This window comes from Mobula hypostoma, chromosome 10 (genome assembly GCF_963921235.1).
Source record: "Mobula hypostoma chromosome 10, sMobHyp1.1, whole genome shotgun sequence".
Classification (NCBI taxonomy): domain Eukaryota; kingdom Metazoa; phylum Chordata; class Chondrichthyes; order Myliobatiformes; family Myliobatidae; genus Mobula; species Mobula hypostoma.
The window spans coordinates 118,807,289-118,830,513 of record NC_086106.1 but is presented as its reverse complement, the minus strand read 5'-3'; the positions used below and the strand labels follow the sequence as shown (position 1 = coordinate 118,830,513).

The 23,225-nt window shown below is 42.4% G+C and overlaps 2 protein-coding genes across 8 annotated transcripts in view; one reads left to right on the top strand and one right to left on the bottom strand.

Moving 5' to 3' along the window:
* The window catches only part of LOC134353151 (CD99 antigen-like protein 2), a 217,609-nt gene extending 204,478 nt beyond the window's left edge, over positions 1-13,131 (top strand). For 3 of the 4 annotated variants that reach the window (XM_063061120.1, XM_063061117.1, XM_063061118.1), the window contains 2 exons: positions 1,980-2,045; positions 8,856-13,131. In XM_063061120.1, coding sequence (XP_062917190.1) covers positions 1,980-2,045; positions 8,856-8,920 — 131 coding nt within the window. In that variant the 3' untranslated portion in view covers positions 8,921-13,131. Of the gene's footprint in view, positions 1-1,979; positions 2,046-6,040 lie in introns of all 4 variants that reach the window. The other variant, XM_063061119.1, reaches the window with a different exon arrangement.
* A 143-nt stretch (positions 13,132-13,274) lies between these two features.
* The window catches only part of mtmr1b (myotubularin related protein 1b), a 70,713-nt gene continuing 60,762 nt past the window's right edge, over positions 13,275-23,225 (bottom strand). For all 4 annotated transcript variants that reach the window (XM_063061113.1, XM_063061114.1, XM_063061115.1 and 1 more), the window contains one exon: positions 13,275-21,542. In XM_063061113.1, coding sequence (XP_062917183.1) covers positions 21,381-21,542 — 162 coding nt within the window. In that variant the 3' untranslated portion in view covers positions 13,275-21,380. The remainder of the gene's footprint in view (positions 21,543-23,225) is intronic.

The following is a 23,225-nucleotide window of genomic DNA, read 5'->3' as shown; positions in this document are numbered from 1 at the left end:
GCGTTTGTGTTGCAGGCTGGTTCCGACAGAAAGAAGGGAGATATATTCCCAGTTTGGGATAGTATGGGACTTGGAGGGGAACATTCAGATGGAAGTGTTCCTGTGGAGCTGAAGCATTTAGTTTATTCATTTTTAATTTATTTAGAGATACAGTGTGGAACAGACCCTTCCGGCCCAGCGACCCACCTGTTTAACGCTCGTCTAATCACGGTACAATTTACAATCACCAACTAACCTACCAACCTGTACGTCTTTGGACTGTGGGAGGAAACCCGTGGGAAGTGCGTGCAAACACCTTACAGGTGGTACTGGAATTGAACCCTGGAACAGCCCAAGCTGTAATAGCATCACACTAACCGCTATCTACTATAGCGCCCCAAGGCTGCATTACGCTGTGACCCTTTGGTTGCAGAGAGTAATGCAGCAGTGACACCGGCCGTTCGGCCCGACACATCTATGCTCATCCCATTTGGCCCATATCCCTCTAAGCCCCTCCTATCCGTGTACCTGTCCAAAAGTCTGCTCAGTGTTGTCATGGTACCTGCCGAGGGTTACAGCCTCAGCCAGCTCCGTCATGAGCGCTAACCTCCCCAACATCGTGGCCGCCTACAACCTTGCACTCAACGTCAGCAAGACCAAGGAATTGTTCGTGGACTTCAAGAAGTGGAGGTCTGGAGAAAGCACATCAGTTCTAATTGAGGGGCCAGCAATGGAAAGGGTGAGCAGCTCCAAGTTCCCGTCAACTTCTCAGAGGATCGTCCATGACAGGTGTCAGTGACACTGAAGCTGATTCTGATGTGGAATCCTTGTGTAGTCTTCTTTGTTTACACAATGCTTGCAGACCTCTCTACACAATGGACATGGGTCCAAAGCAGTACAACCTCTGCACCCATGTGGGTCAGCAGGGTACAATATCAAGGACTATTAATAGACTCATCAATCCATAAAGCTTAGATATGCAAGCAGAAGAGATTTAGTCTAATTGAGCATCATGTCCAGCAAAGACATTGTGGGCCAAAGGGCCTGTTCCTGTGTTGTACCGTTCTGTGTTCAATGTTCTATAGCAATCCAGCATTAGCTACGGACCAGAATGAGGACAAATCAGAGACCTTCCTTCTCCTTTAGCAGCAGTAATTATTTGGGGGATGGAAGGGGGAGAGAGGGGCTGATATTATGCTGATAGGAGGAAAGTATAGGGGGATGTCAGAGTTTTTTTAACACAGAGTGGTGGTGTGTAGAACACCCTGGGCAAATACATTAGGGACATTTAAGAAACTCTTTGATAGGCACATGGATGACAGAAAAATGGAAGGCTATGTAGGAGGGAAGGATTAGATTGATCTTAGAGTAGGTTAAAATGGTGGTACAATATTGTGGGCAGAAGGGACTTACTGTTCTGTACCTTTCCATGTTGTGTGTTCTATGATGTATGAGGAGCATCTGATGGCTCTAGACCTGTATTCACTGGAGTTATAAGAAGAATGAGGGGAAAATCTCATTGCAACCTATTGAATATTGAAAGATTTGGATAGAGTGGATATGGAGAGGATATTGCCAATAATGGGGAAGTCTTAAGAGCAGGGGGCACCGCCTCAGAATCGAGGGATGTCCATTTAGAACGGTGATGAGGAAAAATTTCTTTAACCAGAGGGTGGTGAATCTGTGGAATGCTTTGCCACAGAAGGCCGTGCAGACCAAGTCATTGAGTATACTTAGAGGCGTCAAAGGTTATAGGGAGATGGCAGGAGAATGGGGTTGAGAGAGATAGTAAATCAGCCATGATGGAATGGCGGAGCAGACTTGATGGGCTGAATGGCCTCATTCTGCTCCCATGTCTTATGGTGCTATAAGAGAGCCAGGTGTGATCGATTTCCTGACTGGCTGCTGCTTTTGCAATGCCTGGGCCCACTGCTCAGATCATCAATTCATTCAAATCACTGAATTTCAAAGCTGAGATTTTATTCTTGTGTCCTCCTTAGGGAGCCTGAATCAGCCCTACGTGAAGGGGGAAAGTGCAGGAGCTGGGACAATGTCTGAGCCACAAGGTGAGTAACTGTTCATTCCTCCAACATTATTTATGTATTTATTTAGCATGGTTAACAGACCCTTCCAGCCCAACGAGCCCACGGCACCCAATTACACCCATGTGACTAATTAACCTATTAACTGCCCATCTTTGGGATGTGGATGAAACCGGAGGACTTGGAGGAAGCCCACACACTCACAGGGAGAACATACAAATTCCTGACAGACAGTGGCAGAATTGAACACAGGTCACTGGAGTTGTGATATCGTGATGCTACTTGCTGTCCCTGTAAAGTATCATTCAGAATTCCCAAACAACAGAGAATATTCATTTTTCCCACTTTTAGTTCCATTCATTCCCATGTTTCTTTAGTTTCGTGCACATGGACCATCTCCCAAATCCTGCCTGCAGCTTTTGAGTTAACTGAATCTCTTTTCCTTGCTGCTGATCATCACTGGCTGACATCATCACATCAGTCCATCACCATGGCTGACATCAGATCATCAACATGGCTGACATCATCACATCAGATCATCAACATGGCTGACATCAGCACATTAGACCATCACCGTGGCTGACATTAGATCATCACCATGGCTGACATCAGCACATCAGTCCATCACCATGGCTGACATCATCACATCAGTCCATCACCATGGCTGACATCATCACATCAGACCATCACCATGGCTGACATCATCACATCAGATCATCAACATGGCTGACATCATCACATCAGACCATCACCGTGGCTGACATCTCAGCACACTACAGCAGAAGCAGGCCTTTTGGTTATAGTTGATTGCTTTTCCCTCTCAACCCCATTCTACTATCTTTTCCCCGTAACCTTTGAGTACCTTACTAATTAAGTACCCACCAACCTCCGCTTTATACAGTGTCTATAAAATGTATAGACACCCCCCCCCAGGAAGTTTTCATGTTTTACAACATTAAATCATAGTGGATTTAATTTGGCTTTTTTGACACTGATTGACAGAAAAAAGCTTTTGTGTCAAAGTGAAAACAGACCTCTACTAAGTGATCTAAATTAATTACAAATATAAAACACAAAATAATTGATTGCCTAAGTATTCACCACCCCCTGCCCCACTTTAATATGACACAACAAATCATTACTGGTGCAGACAATTGGTTTAAGAAGTCACATAATTAGTTAAATGGAGGTCTGTTTTTGGAGACCTTTGTACAGTCAAGGTGTTTCAACTGATTGTAGTGAAAATACACCTGTATCTGGAAGGTCCAACTGCTGGTGAGTCAGTATCCTGGCAAAAACTACACCATGACAACAAAAGAACATTCTAAGCAACTCTGTGAAAAAGTTATTAAAAACCACAAGTCAGGAGATGGATACAAGAAAATTTCCAAGTCGTTGAATATCTCTTGGAGTACAGTTAAGTCAATCATCAAGAAATGGAAAGAATATGACACAGCTGTAAATCTGTCTAGAGCAGACTGTCCTCAAAAACTGAGTGACCATGCAAGAAGGGGACAAGTGTAGGAGGCCACTAAAAGACCGATGATAACTCTGGAGGAGTTACAAGCTTCAGTGGCTGAGATGGGAGAGATTGCGCATACAACTGTTGCCCAGGTACTTCACCAGTCACAGCTTTATGGAGAGTGGCAAAGAAAAAGCCACTGTTGGAAAAAAAACTCATAAAATCTCAGCTAGAGTTTGCCAGAAGGCACGTGGGAGATTCTGAAGTTAGCTGGAAGAAGGTTCTATGGTCTGATGAAACCAAAACTGAGCTTTTTGGCCATCAGACTAAACGCATAAGCCAAACACCACACTTCATCAAAAACACACCATCCCTACCATGAAGCATGGTGGTGGCTGCATCTTGCTGTGGGGATGCTTCACTGCAGCAGGCCCATGAAGACTTCTGAAGGTAGAGGGTAAAATGAATGCAGCAAAACACAGGAGAATCCTGGAGGAAAACCTGATGCAGTCTGCAAGAGAACTGCAACTTGGGAGATTTGTTTTCCAGCAAGACAATGACCGCAAGTATAAAGCCAAAGCTAAACTGGAATGGCTTAAAAACAACAAAGTTAATGTCCGGAAGTGGCCAGGTCAGAGTCCAGACCTCAATCCAATTGAGAATTTGTGGCTGGGCTTGTAAAGATGAAAGGGAAAAATTGCAGTGTCCAGATGTGCAAAGCTGATAGAGACCTATCCACACAACAGTGGCTTTCTCTTTGCCATCTCAGCACTGAAGCTTGTAACTCCTTCAGATTTGTCACAGGTCTCTTGGCTGTTCCCTCACTAGTTCCCTTCTTGCAGTCACTCCATTTTTTTGAGGACAGTCTGCTTTAGGCAGATTTACAGCTGTGCCATATTCTTTCCATTTCTTGATGATTGACTTATCTGTATTTCAAGGGATATTCAGTGACTTGGAAATTTTCTTGTATCATCTCCTGACTTGTGCTTTTCAATAACCTTTTCGCAGAGTTACTTGGAGTGTTCTTTTGTCTTCATGCTGTAGTTTTTGCCAGGATACTGACTCACCAGCAGTTTAGACCGTACAGATACAGGTAAATTTTTACTACAATTAATTGAAACACCTTGACTGCACACAGGTCTCCAGAAACAGATCTCCATTTAACTAATTTTGTGACTTCTATGAACAATAGGCTGCACCAGTGATGATTTGGTGGTGTTAAAGGAGGGGCGGGGTGGATACTTTTGCAATCAATTATTTTGAGTTTTATATTTGTAATTAATTTAGATCAGTTCATAGAGATCTGTTTCCATTTGGACACAAAAGAACCTTTTTCTGTTGATCAAAGTCAAAATAGGCCAGATTAAATCCACAGTGATTCAATGTTGTAAAACAATAAAACATGAAAAATTCCCGGGGGGGGGTGGCATGTGAATACTTTTTATAAGCACTGTATATGGCAAATGACTTGGCCTCCACTGCCATCTATGCAATGAATTGCACAGATTCACCCCCCTCTGGTTTGAAGGTCCTGTTTTGCAGTGTTAAAACATAGTGGAGCACAGATTAGGGCCAGTTTTACAGAAGTGACAGAAACCTATTGAAGAAGGTTCCCCTTTCATTTGCCTTCACTTCCAATGAAGTAGGGGGAAAGAAGAATGCATGTAAAAGAGTTTTGAATTTACTTTGAAAAAATAAAAACAGTGGCTCAACTCGCCTAGACAATTTGATTCTCTCGCTGACCCACAAGTTCTCATTGATCATTAGAAAGTACATTGGCCGTATTTGCCCAGTGAAACTTCAGTCAAAGAGCAAAATGCTTAAGATGTGCAACTTGTCTTTCTAATTCCATACACACGTGTTTATAAACATAAATTTCAGTTATTTCCTGACAATTGACCCACATAGTTCCAGTGTATCTGTGTTCATAGAAAACAGAACTCTACAGCACAGTACAAGCCCTTCAGCCCATGATATTGTGCCAACCGTTTAATCTACTCCAGATCAATCTAACCCTTCCCTCCTACATAGCAGCCATTTTCCTTTCACCCATGTTCCTAATGAAGAGTCTCTTGTGTCCCTGTTGTATCTGCCTCTACCACCACCTCAGCAGAGCATGTCACGGACCCATCACTCTCTGTGTAAAAAAACTTACCTCGGACATCCCTCTCCAATACTTTCCTCCAATCACCTTGAAATATGCCCTCTGGTATTAGCCATTTTCACCCTGGAGGAAAAACAGTGCTGGCTGTCCATTCTATCTATTGTTTCTTCTCGGCTTACATAACTCTATCAAGTCACATCTCATCCTCATTTGCTCCAAAGAGAAAAGCCTTAGCTTGCTCAACCTTTCTTTAGAAGATATGTTCCTCTAATCCGGGCAGTATCCTGGTAAATCTCCTCTGCACCCTCCCTAAAGCTTCCACATCCTTCCCACAATGATGCAACCAAAACTGATCGCTGGTTCATACTGTAATATTTCTTGTGTCCCTTATTATCTAACATCTAATTAAATGAATGTTACAACTATTGTAATGGAATTACTACCTGCTTACAGGGAACATCTGAACATCTCATTCAGCCAATGAAGAGTTTCATCATTTCTTGGACTTTTCCTTCTCCTTCTGGTCATCTGCAGGTTCTGGATCTTTCCTTGCATGTCCATTTTTTTTTTATTTTTAAGCTCATCTTCATCAATACTTATTGTTTTATTTTTCTGATTGAGTCTTGGTTGGTTTGACTTTACGCTCTAAATATTTGTAACCTGAGATATCCTCGTCTAGCCCACAGCTGTTATTCTGTACACATTGAAATGCTGTGGTCTTCTCTGTTCCTCCTCAGACCTATTCTTCAATGAGTGAAAACCTTGCTCAGGTGGGAACTGGTGACTTGGTTTCTTTATAAATAGTTCACAGTCCTCTAGCCCAGTAATCCAATAACTCTAAAGTACTTGCCTCCCTTACTTTTACCAAATTTACCTGTGTCTGTTTAGTCAAAACAATTGGTGAACAGACTGAGAAACCAAGACCTAAGTTCTCTAAATTTTGCTCACAACTCTCGGTCCTGGCGATCTTCCCTCTACACTCTCAGTCCTGACGCAAGGTCTCAACCTGGAACGTTGAACATTTCTTCACCTCCACAAATGCTACCTGAGCTGCTGAGTTGCTCCATCGATGCTCCAAGTTCTGCTCAGTTTGCCTGGAAGGACAAAAGTCTACACTGATGGGTCTAAGTATGTTTGAATGTAAGGATTGTTATAAAGCCAAGCAGCCTGAAAACAAGTTGTCCAACCCACTATCTCCATACTGGCCATCAACCACCCATTTTACACTAATCCTACATTGGTGGTGATTGTCCATCATGTCCAACGATGACAGGAAACCTGTGCGGGGGAGTTTTTAAACATGGAAAAGCCATTGCATTGGGGCAGTTTCACTCTCTCAATGTCAGAAGTCCAGGTCCAGTGGTACGAATGGTCATCACAACTGGGGTCTTCCTTGGTTGCAGTCGGTGACCACGACTTCTTCTGCGCCTTATCATTCCTTTCACTCTCCATGAAACGTTGCAGGACCCCCTTCCTGGCCGTTGGCTCTCACTGTTAGTCTCTTGCACCCAGTCTGCCAGAGCTAACCTGCATGCTAGGACAGGCATGTCCCTATCTCACTGGGGTATCAGGCCCTCCACCTCCCCTCACCTGGCCCACCAGTCGAAGTATTGTACCAGGGTGTGGCTGCTGTCCCATGCAAGCGGCTACTTGGAGCCACAGGTGAGAGCTGAGTGGTGGGGACCAAAAGTGAGTGAGCTGTTCTAGATTGGACACGACAAGGCCCTTCACCAGAGGTGCTACCCCTGCATGGATGTCCCATAAACCCCAACCCTACATGAATCCCATTTTATTCTCCCCACTTTCTCATCAACTCCCCCTCCACCAGCTTCCACATCCCTCCTATGAAGAGACCACAACTGAGCACAATACTCCTAAATGTAGTCTAACCACAGCTTTATAAAACTACATTACCTCACTGGTCTTGAACTCAATCCCCGGACTAATGAAGGCCAACACACCATATACCTTCTTAACCTCTATCAACTTCTGCTGCAACTTCGAGGGATCTATGGACTTGGACGCAAAGATCCCTCTGTTCCTCAACAGTGCTGAGAATCTTGCCATTAATCCTGTACTCATTTTTCCAGATTGAACCCCATCTGCCACTTCACAGCCCAATTCTGAATCCTGTCAAATTCCTGTTGTAACCTATGACAGCTTCTACACGATCCACAACGCCACCATCCTCCGTGACCAATGATTTGGCAAAGTGAAGAGCCTCAGTGGCTATTTGTCTGTGGTAGCGATGGACAATAAATGTGGGGTTCTGAAGATCAGCCAAGGATTTCACACCAGCAACACAGGATGAAGAGTAGTCGCATTGCAAAACTGAGGGAGCACACAGTTTAACATTCATGGTAGATTCCTTTTTAGGGGCATGGAAAAGTACAGCTCAGAAACAGGCCCTTTGGCCCAACTAGTTTGTGCTGAACCATTTAAACTGCCTAGTCCCAGACCATAGCCCTCTGTATTCCTCTCATCTGTGTACCTACCCAAACTCCTCTTAAACGTGGAAATTGAGCACCACTTGCGCTGGGAGCTGGTTCCATACTCTCACGACCCTTAGCGTGAAGTAGTACCTTTTCATGTTCTTCTTTCACCCTTAACCCATGACCTCCAGCTGTAGTCCCAACCTCAGTGAGATTTCCTATGGAGGAAAAGATTCAAACAGGACCACCAACCTAAAAAAAACTTCAGCAAAATATTCCGGAATACTTAAACAGAAAATACTGCAACTATTCAGCAGGTCAGATAGCATCCGTGTAGAATGAAACAGTTAATATTTCAGATCAGTGACCTATCATCACTCAAGTCTACCAATTGATTTTAAGACAAGTGATTTGACTGAAAATTAATTAAAGTAACCCTGGGCCAGCAGAGGTTTACAAGGCTCATCCAAATTGGCTAGCGGTCTCAGTAGGCTTGACTGTGTATCTGGGGAAAGTAGATGGAAGAAGTCAAGGTTACAGACGGTGATCTCTGATTCTGGTATGCTGTTGCAATAAACCACAGTAATCTCAGCAACTACAATAAGATACAAGCATACGTGGACTATAAGCAGCAATTCCGCATGCAGATTACAGACTCAACAAGGTAGCAGATGGTTTAATCAGAATGGGTTGACCCCAGTTACAATGGGCTCATTATGAAAAAAGCGGGTAAGGAGGCGCAAGGGTGTGGGATACAATTAGGCTTTGTTTCTCCGGACGTGCCTGCCCTGTTCACCATGATCTGTGTGCTCTGTTTTGGTTGAACTTTGCTGCAGCTGAGAGGAGCCTCCTGGAGTCACAGCCAGAGAAGCCGGCAGCAGATAATGCAAATCCAGTCTAGATCACCGTGTTGAAAGCAACAGCCTTTACCTGGAGACCAACCTCTGTTTAAAATGTGTCTTTTCTTAATTTATTTAAAGTAAATTGGAACGTTGTTACTTAAAGTCATTTACATCTGTGTTAGACTAGGTATGAAAATAGTGGGTAGACTATGTACAATGTTGGTGTAGGTTCCACGTTAGAAGTAATGGACAATGGGAAAGTGGTTTGGATTGGAGAAACTCAGCAAGATCCGCAGCTCGCTTAAAGCATGTAGTTTCAAGATTTCTTTCTGATGTTTTATAAAATACTAGCATTAACTGATGCAGTAGCAGGGAAGAGGGTGAATGTGAAGGGATGCCATTCAAATGAACATCTTGCATTGGTTTACATAGATCAGAGATGGTGACTGAAATAAACAAACGATGGCATCGGCCTGTCCTTCAAACCATTTTACAACTCTTCGTATATGCAAAAGTATGCCTGTCTAAAAGAGCCTCTAAGAGGCCACTGTTGTATGTGCCTCCACCATCATGCCTGGCACCCACCACTCTCTGTAAAAATAACTTATCCCGCACATCTTTGAACTTGCCCCTTCTCACCTTAAACACATGCCTTCTAGAACATAGAATGTTACAGCACAGAACAAGCCTTTTGGTCTAGACTGTTGTGCTGGCCTTATTACCTACCTTAAGGTCAAGCTAGCCCTGCCCTCCCCCGTAGCCCTCCATTTTTCTATTATCCATGTGCCTATCTAGGAGTCTGTTAAATGCCTCTAATATCTCTGCCTCTACCACCACCCCGGTGGCATGTTCCACACACACACCATTCTCTGTGTAAAATAACATAATAGTATTAGACATTTTGAGCTCAGGTTCTGGGGGAAAGCAGCTGAAAGTTAATCAGTGACAGAAGAACTCAGTGAACAAGATCTGAAACGTTCCATGTGTAAAACCCCCGAGCCCTTCCCTCATCTCAGATATTGAGATCAAGCCATCGAAAGCTGAACTTTACAAGCAATAGTCAGGAGCTGCCATGGATTGCAAACTGCACACTAAATATCAACAGATAGTGCAAACGTTGCATCTGCCTGCTAAATCCTGCAATAATAACCTCTGGCTGAATTATTGCTTCAAATTTTACATGACTGATAGGGTGCACCTTCAGAAGAGCAGCGTAGAAAGCAGTTTCCTTGTGTATATATTTTCCAAAAGACTGTGTTCAGCACTTACTCTATGAGTGGTTGGGCAATTAGCTTGGATCAGAGCCTGCTGCATTCGATGTGAATATCAATCAGTTCCCACCACCAAAGGACATAAACCACCACACCGTGCAAATACTAGCACACAATTTATCATGTGTAAAGACTTGAACCTGCTGCTATGTGTTCCCCTTGAGTTTTGTTAGAGAGACAATCTACGTTAAATTCTGATTTCTCCTACACTTTCTGCAGCTATCATATTTACATTTTTTTATTGGGGGGGATGTTTGCCAATTTAAAAATGGTGTTGCCAATTTAAAGGAAAAGACTTAAGGGCACGTGCAAAGTTGTAGCTAAAAGGCACTGCTGTGCTAACGATCCCTCAGAGTACAAATCAGGAACACAGCGTGAGAATAGGCCGCTTATTCCCTCATCTCTTGCTCATTCAATGAGACGATGCCTCATTTGTGACTGATCCCTGCATACCTGTCTTTGTCCTCCATACCTTTGCTTAGCAATAAAATAGCAATCTCAGATTTAGAGATAACAGTAAGACCATAAGGATTAGGCCATTCATCCTATCAAGTCTCTTCTGCCTCTCCATTACGGCTGACTCCCGAAGCAGGTTTATTATCACTGACGTGCTGTGAAATTTGTTATTTTGCTGCAGCAGGCAGGGCAGTGCAATACATTAAAAAAAAATAGTAAATCACCATAAGAAGTACAGTGCAACTGGTTAACTGGGACACATCAAGACCAGTACATTTTAGTCCATTCAGGCGGCTGCCCCAATTAGCTGACGTTTCATGGAAATTTAGTTAAAAAGTTATATTAAAAAAAAGACAAACTGAGTAACAAATTATGTATTTAAATGAAGTAAAAACAAATTTGAACTCTACCGATAGTACTACAGTACTATAAAATTGTGCATTAGTTCCTAATAGTTATCAAGGGAGGAATTCATCCAGTGTACGCAATGAACAAAATCAGTGCAGGCACCCAGTGCAGATAATGGACTACCTTCATAAAATGCTTTAGATGATTGCATCCTCTGAATCTTCATTTTCATTGTCGATACCTTCCAATTCTTCTTACTTCCTAACTTGTTGAAGTAGTGAAATTGTTTCATTTTTATGCCCCGCCATTTCTGGCATCTCCGAGCCTGAATACTTGAAACCACAGTGAGCAAAATGGTTAATTGTCTTACTGCTTATTTCCCACTGACTGTCAATGACAGAAATCACTGATGTTTGAACACAACACATGTAGCTGATGCTATAAGCATGGTGTAGTCTAACGGCCACACCAGTGCACGCGACTGATACTAGTTAGAACTTGTTCAGTAAGAGTCTCCTGCCCCAATTAAGTGGTGTGGTGTCCTAAACAAATGAAGGGAATCCCCTCAATTTTCTTCATCAGTTTTTGTCCCTTAAGAGCTGTCACAAATAAATGGTTGTCTGATTAACCTTTGGCCCGATTAACCAGAATCCAATGTATATATTTTTAAAATTGAATTCAATAAGTAGTGCAAGGAGAGAGCAAAAATAGTGAGGCAGTGTTCATGGGTTCACTGTCCGTTCAGAAATCTGATGGTGGATGGGAAGAAGCTGTTCCTAAACGTAGTGTTGAATATATATTATCCCTCTCAACCCCATTCACCTGCCTTCTCCCCATAACCTTCGATGCCCTGACTAATCAAGAACCTGCTTTAAATATACCCAGTGACTTGGTCTCCACAGCAGTGTGTGACAATGAATTCCGAATACCAATCAAGATGGCATCCATGGCCTTCGGTGGCCAGCAGTTTCAGACCTTTGTCACTTTCGGCCCATCTAGCCCGTGCCGAACCTAGAGAACAAATTGACAACATTGCTGGGTGCATTTCAAATAGAGAAAGCAGACGGTAAACGATTGAAGTTTTTGCACCCAGACCATAATTGGGCGGTACAGTAGCGTGGTGGTTAGCACAACATTTTACGCTACAGATGGCCCGGGTTCAATTGCCGCCTATAAGGAGTTTGTATGTTCTACCCATGACCATCTAGGTTTCCTCCCACAGTCCAAAAATGTACCGGTTGGTAGGTTAATTGGTCTTTGTAAATTGTCCCATGATTAGGCTCGTGTTAAATCAAGGGTTGCTGGGCGGTAAGGCTCAAAGGCCTGGAAAGGCCCTATTCCGTACTGTATCTCAATAAAAATTTTAAAAAATAAATAAGTAAGCGCTCCGTGCCCCTCCCATCCATGTACTTACCCAAATTTCTCTTAAGTGTTGAAATCGAGCCCACGTCCACGGCTTCAAATGGCAGCTTGTTCCACACTCTCACCACTCTGTGTGAAGAAGTTCCCCTTAAATATGTCACCTTTAACCCACGACATGAGCAGCCTAATTCATACAGTGCCCAGCCTGACAGGAATCATTATAGATGACTTTTGTTTGTATTGTCTACCCTTATATAAACATTGTCCTTTACCTTACCAGCAAGTCGATATCAGATCCTGTAAGCTTCGGTGTTTTAGTAAAACTCTAACTCCTCAAAAACACGATTGTCTTTGCATTTCGGCCTTAAAGTTGATTTCCGAACACCGCCCCTCCCATCCTGCCACCCTAGGATGACACTCACTTTGGGTGCCCCAGTCAGAACAAAGCAAATGCTTGAAAACCGTACTGCCCATGCTGAGCTGTTTGCTGACTTTGCGAACGGCAGCAGCAAGCAATAGAGGATTGGGAACGTCCACAGAGCCTCCCCATCTCATTTGTAGCACCGTGGAGCCAGTAACTCTTGCTGGTGCACTGCATATTGTAGGCAGCAGAGTTGTGGGATGAATACCAAGTGGACAAGTTCCTTGCGTTGACAGCAACACTTCAATTATTTACCATCTGTTTTCTCTGAAACATAAAAACATGCACTACAGCAAGGCTTTTAACTTGTAGGGTTGTCATTAAGTTTACTATTTAGAACAAGGTTGCTTATTTAGAGCTGGACCTCCATGTGATCAAAGTTTTGGCTAAAACGACAGTCAAGGTACAGAATTTAACTCTTGGAAATAACTGAAGGCTCCTATGCACCAACTAAGTTCTAGATAAGACTGTAAGATATAGGAGCAGAACTAGAAGAATCTTCATTTTGGAAAAAGTCCAGACCTTTCAAGAATGTTGCTGGGACTTGAGAATCTGAATAACAGGGAAAGGTTGAACAGGTTAGGACTTTGTTCCCTGGAGTGTAGGAGAATGATGGGAGATTTGATAGAGGTATACAAAATTATGAGGAGTCTAGCTGGGGTAAATGCAAGCAGGTTTTTTCTACTGAGATTGGGTGTGACTGGAAGTAGAAGTCATAGGTTAAGGAGGAAAGTTTAAATATTTAAGGGGAACCTGGCGGGGTGAAACTTATTCATTCAGAGGCTGGGAAAAGAAAGCAAATAGCCTGAGGAACTCAGAGGGCCAGGCTGCATCTGTGGCGGGAAATGGACAATCATCTAAAGACCTTAGCACAAAACTTTTGCTGTCCATTCCCCTCCTTAGATGATTCCTGAATTACTGAGTTCCTCCAGCAGTTTTGTTTTGTTTAAGCTTGTCTTGGGATGTGTATAACTTTAATAAAGCAGCTAGCAGTAAAGTATGCACCCTTCTCCTAAGAGCAATTGGCCGCACACAATATCTCCATGTCACATTTGAAGCAGGGATCACCAGATAACTGTCAGGACCAAGAACCCTGCCTGACTTCCCCACACCTCAACTAGGGTCACCTGGTGATTGAACACCAACACATGCTCATGGGGGTTCCTCAGAAGATTGGCTGAAGCCACCAGGAACATATGAGTGGCCTTCACTGCCATCGCTTCTGGAGAATTGCATTAGATCTCCCATCTGTTGGGAAACCTGCCTTAACTATGGACGCTTACCAACAGCAAATCACACAAGACTGAGTTGTTAACTTTAATGCGACAACTGAAGATTCTGAGTTGCACTTTCAATCGTATTATCGACTAACAAGTGTGCCTTTTTATTGTTAGTTTTCCATAAATTCCATTGTACTTCTTTAACACAAGAGATCCTGCAAATACTGGAAATCCAGAGTAACGCATACAAAATGCTGGAGGAACTCAGCAGGTTAGGCAGCATCTATGAAAAGGAATAAACAGTCGATATTCTTCGGGACTCCCGAAATGTCAACTTTCCTAATCTGCTGAATTCCTCCAGCATTTTGTATGTTGCATAGTATTTATTATTTTCCTGTAGATGTCTGCAAGAAAATGCATCTCAAGCTATGGTGACATATACGTACTTTGAAAATAAATTTACTTTGACTAAACCATTTGTTTTAAAAAAAAACACTGTTGTAAAGCACATTCCAGAAGAGAGCCATTAAACAGCCTCTCAAACAACATTAATACAGGCAAAAGGCAGGCAACTCAGTTGACGCAAGAAGACCGTGGGTTAATTTAGACCTTTCCATATGGAGTGCAGCAGATTCTGAGCTGTAACGGTAGTGCAGCACCTCAGTTTATTATGTATTCTTCCCTCTGCTTCATGATGGTGAAGATTTATCAGTGCCTGCAACACTGCAGTAAAGCTGGAGAAACTGGTAATCAATCAATAGTTGTGTGATAGAGAGAAGTTGGAAGCTTAAGGCTTTAAAGAGTGTAAGAGTAGATAGAGAGAACATATTCCTCAAGGCTGGGGAAAATGAGACCAAGGGCAGTCTAAAAATAAAAGACAGGCCTTTCACAAGTTGTAAGAAGCTCTTTGCTACACAACAGGGAGTGGTAGTAATTTCAGTGAATCATGAGAGGGTTACAGCGGCGAAGTTTAGTCTATCCAGCTCACATTGGCTCTTTATGGTCCCATTAATCCCACTCCTCCAACCTCTTTCCATTGTAAACCCTGTAATCCATTCTTCTTTTAAGTACTCGCCCCTTCTGTAAATGCCACAATTGGATCTGTCTCTGTTCTCCAAAGTTTGATAGGTTTCTGTTAACCAAATATATCAGTATGCTACCTTGAGATGCATTTTCTTGCAGGCATTTACAGGAAGATAAAGAAATACAACAGAATTTATGAAAAATTATGCATTGAAAGCTCTCCTGTTCACTCACATAGTCGAAATCAGAATCTTTAAGTTGTCACATTAAAGAAGGTAACAGCTCCCAAACAAGAGAAAATCTGCAGAGGGGACGCTGGAAATCCAGGCAACACACACAAAATGCTGGAGGAACTCAGCAGGCCAGGCAGCATCTCTGCACAATGAGTGAACAGTCGACTTTTCATAGATGCTGCCTGGCCTGCTGATTTCCTCCAGCATTTTGTGTGTGTGTGTTGACAGCTTAGAATCAGGATCAGGCTTAGGGGCATATGTCATGAAAGCTGTTGTCTTTACAGCAGCTGTAGAATGCAGTACAGGATAATAGAGGAGAGAAAAAAAACAGTCAATTACAGTAAGTATGTACATACATATATTAAATAATTTAAATAAGTAGTGCAAAAATTGAAATTTTTAAGAAGTAGTGAGGTAGAATGTCCATTCAGAAACCGGATAGCATAGAAGAACCTGTTCTTCAATCACCGAGTGTGTGCCTTCAGGTTCCTGTACCTCCTTCCTGATGGTAGCAATGAGAACAGGGCATGCCTCACGTGATAAATAGAGGAACATTTTCCATCACAGATGGGCCACGGTCTCATCCTGTATGCTTCTTAACCACCTTCTCAATTCCCGTTAGCTTCCACAAACTATGAATATTTACCCTATTACTTCAAAATCTCTGGGGGAATAAAATCATCTATAACTTCAATGGAACCAATGCAGAGAGGTGAGCAGCACAATTCCCAGTGTTTGGCATTGACACCGAATGACAAATTTTCCCCCAACTTAAAGTATCCTTTGGTAAGACCAAATTTATTTCTGCGGTCGTATTTTCGATTGCAGTCTTAATATAGCACAATCTGATCATTTTGTAATTCAAAGGGTTTGATTAAATCCAAAAACCTGGGCAAGACTTGCTGTATTAAAAATAGGCTTAAAGTTTATATAAGGCATTGAATTTAGCCACATCATAAGCCTTTGAACCAGGCTTTATAAAAGGGCTTTAGACAACATTACAACCCTACTATATGTAAGATACAATTGAGTGATGTATGATATGAGCAAATGGTAGTTCCACATTCATAGAATTTAATTATTCTTAAAACTCTTAAGGAACACTTACTAGATTGTGTATATTTTGTCATATTGATTATGAATCTTTGTTAGTAGAAGTTCTTGATTAGTTGATAGCTTGGGTCTTCCAGGAAAAAAATACCAGTGTTTCACGTGGCTGACATAGATCACACCTTCAAACATCTTTTTTTCTTTTCAACTCACACTTCTAAAAAGGATAAAGAATGGTTAAGAAAACAATTTTTGGGTTGGACATTACAATGTAACTGTATTAGTGTGGATTTGATGTTACTGTGGGCTTGATTGTTTGCATTGAATTGTATCCATTTTGAATTCTGGAGTCCAATGAGACTGCAGATGTACGAACATAGCTACAGCATATGGGGACAGTTTGGAGCAAATTGTGTACTATGACCAGTGAAGAGACTTAAGGCACATCCCCATGTTGAAATGTGTGGATGTAAGCAGCAGTCTTTAATCATGTCTCACCTCAGTCTCTGTGCTCCTCCAGCTGTGAACTTTTACCAGCCACCGTTTTCCATAAGACACAAGACATTGACCATCAAAGGAGCAGAATTAGGCCATTCAACCCATTGAGTCTGCTCTTGGTCCCATTCCAACTCTGAACAGCTGGCCGTTGCTCTGTCTAGGGCCCAGAACTCTGGAATACCCTCCTTTCTGCTTCTTCTTCCACCTTTTAGGATGATTCTTAAAACCTACCTGGAGTCACAGAGCAGCACGGCACAGAAACAGGCCCTTTGGCCCGTCTAGCCTGTGCCAAACTATTATTCTGCCTTGCCCCATTGCTCTGCAGCTGGGCCATAGACCTCCATATCCCTCACATCCATGTACCTATACAAACCTCTTAAATATTGAAATCAAATCTGTATTCACTTCTGCTGGCAGCTTGTTCCCACACTCTCATCACCGTGTGAATCAAGAAGATCCCCCCTCGTGTTTCCCTTAAATATTTCACCCTTCACCCATGGGTGAGACTAGAACTCTAATTCTAGTCTCACCCTACCTCTTTGGACACTTCTAAGAGTAACCTATGTCTCGGTGTTATCAATAACACTCCATCGTAGGGATGTTTTACAAGTCAGAAGTGCCACTGAAATGTTATTTGTTGTACTACTGATCAACAATGAACACAGGGAAGCCACTACTAACCCCAAGGCAAGCACTTTGGCAGTAGAAATTGGGATCTTTTCGGAACTTCTGAGGCAGGGAGCAGTATTGATGGCAAACACACCCATGATGGCTCAGACCGGATGGTTAATGTGAACCACCAGATGATAATATGAATGCCATGAGAAGTGCTGCAACTGGTTTAACCTTTTTTATGTCATGAACCCCTACCATTAACCGAGGGGTCTTTGGACCCCAGGTTGGGAATCCTTGGTTTAAAGGGCAATTTCCTATTACACCTGTGAATGAGCCACGTTTAATTTCAAAGTCTTCAACGGGGATTTCAGAAAAAACATTGCCTTACAATGAAATGGGCATGGTTTGATGTTCTGTTACTTTGAAATGCACAGGGTGTTTTTCTGAGTCACTTAGATGTCTCCAGCCCAATTCATTTCATGCTCTTGTTAACTGACTCTGAAGTCATGGACAACAAGGCAAAGGAAGACACACAAGATAGCTAGATGGAACGATGGAGATTTAAGCAGTATCAGAAGCAGTATTAAGAAGTTCCAGAACTTCTTACATGGCTATGATTTGCCACTTGTCCACCAAAATAATTAAGGGGCAGGGAGGTTTCAAATGACAGCTGTTTGCCATTGGGATGGTTGTACTAGGATGGAAGAAGAAGACGAGCAAAAACTCATACAAATCATGTACAAAGTTTCAGCTTGGAGGCACAGTTGATGTTTAGCAATCCTGTGAAGTAAATGGGTATTCAAATACTTTAAAGCATTCTACTCTTTTAAAGAAAACGGAAACATTGTATAAATACACGGGGAAGTTTATTGAATTTTTCCACAGGCTAATGCAGTAGAGTCAAGAAGTTTAACAAACCAGGTTGAGATCTGTCTCTCAAAGTCTGACTGTTCTAACAGATGCTTACTTTATGGTTAGAGTACAGCTGTCTTATGTGTCTTTGGCTGTATAGAATCACCACACTCGCTGTAACTTTGTGCCATGGTGGCTCTTAATGATTGAACTGTAACCAAACTGAAAACTACTCAATAAACTTGTAGATAAATATCATTTCCAATTGCTCTTAATTTCAAATAATTTGGTCATTTGTAGTAAAAGGAGTCATGTTATTTCTTTTTTTAAGACATTGCACAATTGCTGGAAGTATATATTGCTGTATAAATCACTCCAATGATTTGTCGCCTTTAAATTATTTGAGCTATGTATCTCAGAGCATGTTCACACCAAGTGAATACTCAATGATTTGTGGGCACAGGGAAATATTTGTAAGGAGCATAATCCCACAAACAGCACTGGACAGATCAGCATTCGAGATGTGGATATATATGGACCTGGGTACCAGTGAGAACTTTGCAACTCCTCACAACAGTACAGTGCTTATTTTCAAAATATCTGCCTCCGGGAACAACCCACACACACAAGGGACTCAGCAGGTCAGGCAGAATCGATGGAGGGAAATGAACCATTCAATGTTTTGGGCTGAGACCCTTCATCAGGATTGAAATATTGACTGTTCCTTTCCTACCACCACCATAGGTGCTGCCTGACCTGCTGAGTTCCTCCAGCAATTTGTGTGTGTTATTCAGGATTTCCAGCATCTGCAGAATCTCTTGTACCTCAGAGAGCAGATGCTGCTTGCACCATTTAACATGCATTAATAGCAAAAACTTTTAGTATTTTTATTTATCTAACATTCTCTACTGAAGGAACTCATCATCAGTAAAGGTTACATGAATTTGTAACTACTAAAACATTCTGGCTGTTAAACTGTTCAAAATCTAATTGATTTTTCAAACCTTCATATTCATGATTTTAAAAACTACATAGACCATAGAATGTTACAGCACAACACAGGCCCTTCAACCCACAATATTATGCAGACCCTTTAACCTTCCCCAAAATCAAGCTAACTCTTTCCTCCTGCATAGCTCTCATCCATGTGCCCACCGAAGAGACCCTTAAATATCCCTAATGTGTCTTCCTCTACCATCTCCCCAGCAGGGCTTTTCACACACCCACCACACTCTCTGTAAAAACCGACCCCTGACATCCCCTATACTTTCCTCCAGTCATCTTAAAATTAGCCATTCCCCCCCTGGGATAAATGCGCTAGCTGTCCACTCTATCTTGTACACCTCTCATCCTCCCAGACTCCAAGGAGAAAAGATCATAATCCAATCCTGGTAAACCTTCTCTGCACCCTCTCCAAAGCTTCCAAATTCTTCCGATAATGAAGCAACCAGAAATGAAAACAGCTTATTTATCCAACTCAAAAAAATATACAGTTATGGTAATATTAGACCACAGATCATACGATATAGGAGCAGAATTAGGCCATTTGGCCCACCGATTGGCGGTGAGATTGTGAGTTTTCTTTGACAACAAGATGCAGACAACTAAAGTGCAAAAACATATCACCACAAGAATGTAAAAATGAGCAAATGTTTGTCCAATGTTACAAAGAAGACTCTACTAATCCAATGGCAACAGCTTTTGTGTAGCCTTTACCAATCTGTGGTCATCTAGACATGAGTGGACCATATGAAGGACAAAAATAGATTACTAGTTATTGAAATATCTGGCTCATTTAGCTAATATTGGTTAAAATGATTTGGAAAGTGTGACAGCTTTGGATGTGTGATTAAAACAATTATTATTGGCCTCTGGTTAAATTATTGAAAGGCAATTAGCAATCAATCATAAAAATATTGTGAAAACGGAATTGACCAGATTTACTGAGACAATGCAATTATTTACCAAATCAAATAATGAAAAGTGCTTTTTACATCAATTATAAATTGAAGACTTTTTACTGGTTTCAATCAAACCTGCGATTTTTTGCAAACCCTTTTGTACGAAATTGCTGAAAACATCAAGTTTAAATAGTTCAAGTCTCCAATGATGTGTCAGTCTTGTCAAACCTCAGCATCCGAATTTTAGTTCTATTACCTCAAAAGAGTTAAGCAGTAAATGGCACATACCTATTTAGAAAAAAAACAAATCTGTAAGACCATAAGACATAGGAGCAGAATTAGGCCATTCAGACCATCAAGTCTGCTCTGCCATTCCATCATGGCTGATCTATTATCCCCCTCAACTCCATTCTCTTGCTTTCTGCCTGTAACCTTTAACACCCTTACTAATCAAAAACCTGTCAACTTCTGCTTTAAATCTACGCAATGACTTGGCCTCATTGTCTGCGGCAATGAATTCCACAGATTTACCACTCTCTGCCTAAATCCTCACTTAAATAATGGACAATGATGCCCTGGCAAATTGACTTAAACCTGTCTTAACCACATTTTAGTCATGGGTGAGAGACAGAGTATTACAAAGAGTACATCTTACATATTGAATGCACTGTCTTCATTAACACTTGGAAAGTGTTTGAATTTATTTGCAATAATGAGATTAATCTATGGGCACTATATAAAAATATATACACTTTATTAAGATCAATAAAATATTAATAGTAACGTTACCTATCCAACAAACAAAAGTGGAACTCTTTTGTGAATTGCGATTCAATTCGTGAGTCGGGTTTCATGTCAGGAAACCAATGTTGGAAATGTGTTGGGGAGTTTAAAAGACACAGTTGTGTCTGCTGAAGAAGCTTGGCACTGTGGTCCCTTGACCAGCAGATGTACTCTCCCACCCCAAGCAGCTCTGAGACTTTACTGGCCAAAATTTGCCAAGGGTTGAGGCTGGACTGTACAGTAGCACTTACATTTCCTCTGTGGGGAAGGTCTTGGCTTCAGGGTAACGAAGTGGTAATGTACCAGGGCCATCCACACAGAGGCTTACAGGACATAAACACAGGCAGCAAAGTATTGCACACACAAATACACTTGTACAAAAACAGAAACTGTATTTACAGCTTTCAAGTAAATATTACAGTCTTGCTAGTGGTTTACACGAATGACCGAGTACCAGCTGATCACGGTGGTGCCACGGCAGGTGCGTTAGACAGTCGTCTGCACAGGAGACACGGAGTGTGTGGGAGATGCTCTCTCGGAGGACGACGAGATCGCCAAATTGCTGACCTCACGCTGAAGCTCCTCAACCTTCTTCTGGAGTTCGGCCCGGATGCCCAGAAGCTCCTTACAATTCTGGTGAATGGGAACCTGTCGCAAGGAAACAGAGTGGGACCATCACTCAAACCCGTGCAACCAAACCCAGCCACTGCTCTGGAGGGTTCAGCGTTATACAGAGACAGGGGGTTGTGTTTTACCAGAGAGAGTGTCTGGGTCTGAGTATCAAATACTGGTCATTCAAGTCTGGAATTCGAGTTCAAGGTTATTGTTATAGGCAGCCATACACGGTGTGTCATGAGGATGAGCTATTTGCAGCCACAGCCAGTACAGGACAGGGGCAAACATTTTTTTAATATTTGCATCCATTAGTCTCTTGAGACAATGGATTTGCGTCTTGGAGGGTTTCCGGGGCGCAGGCCTGAGCAAGGTTGTATGGAAGACCACCAATTGTCCATGCTGCAAGTCTCCCCTCTCCATGACACCGATGTTGTTCAAGGGAAGGGCATTAGGACCCATACAGCTTGGCACCAGTGTCGTCGCAGAGCAATGTGTAGTTAAGTGCCTTGCTCAAGGACACACATGCTGCCTCAGCCAAGGCTGAACTAGCGACCTTCAGATCACTAGACGAACACCTTAACCACTTGGCCACGTGCCAACAGGACAGGGGCAAACATAAGTTACACAAATTTAACATAAACTTAAATTAATAAAAATTATACATTATGTGCACATGTGCAAAACACTAGAGACAAAGAAAATATACAGCATAGAACATTACAGCACAGGACAGGCCCTTTGGCCCACAATGTTGTGCTGACCTTTTAACCTACTCTATGATCAATCTAACCTTTCCCTCCCACAGAGCCCTCCATTTTTCGATCATCCATGTGCCTAAGAGAGTTTTAAATGTCCCTGATATATCTGCCTCTATCACCACCCTTGGCAGCACTTTCCAAACACCCACCACTCTCTGTGTAAAATACCTATCTCTTGTACACCTCCATCAAGTAACCTCTCATCCTCCTTTGCTCCAAAGAGAAAAGCCCTACCTTCAAAAAACATGCTTTCTAATCCAGGCAGCATCCTGGTAAATCTTCTCTGCACCCTCTTTAAACCTTCCACATCCTTCCTATAATGAGGAGACCAGAACTGAACACAATACTCCAAGTAGGTTCTAACCCACTTTTACAGACATGAACAACAACATGGAGTTGGTATCAGCCCCACCAAGCAATTCGTATTTCCCCCCAGTCCCAGCTTAGAAATTGCATTCATCTCACTACAGGGAGGATGTGGATACTGCAGAGAGAGTGCAGAGGCAATTTACAAGGATGTTGCCTGAATTGGAGAGTGTGCCTTATGAAAATAGATTGAGTGAACTTGGCCTTTTCTCCTTGGAGCGACAGAGGATGAGAGGCATTATAGAGATGTACAAGAGATAGTGAGAGGCATTGATCGTGTGGATAGCCAGAGGCTTTTTCCCAGGGCTGTAATGGCTAACACGAGGGGACATAGTTTTGAAGTGCTTGGAAGTAGGTACAGAGGGGCTGTCAGGGGTAGGTTTTTCACATAGAGAGTGGTGAGTGCGTTGAATGCACTGCGGGCGACTGTGGTGGAGGCGGATACAATAGGGCCTTTGAAGAGACTCTTACATAGGCTCATGGAGCTTAGAAAGATAGAGGGCTATGCAGTAGGGAAATTCGAGGCAGTTAGAATTCTTAACACCCTGCTGCCCCCCCAGCACACACTGTCTGAATGCCCTGCTACCCACCC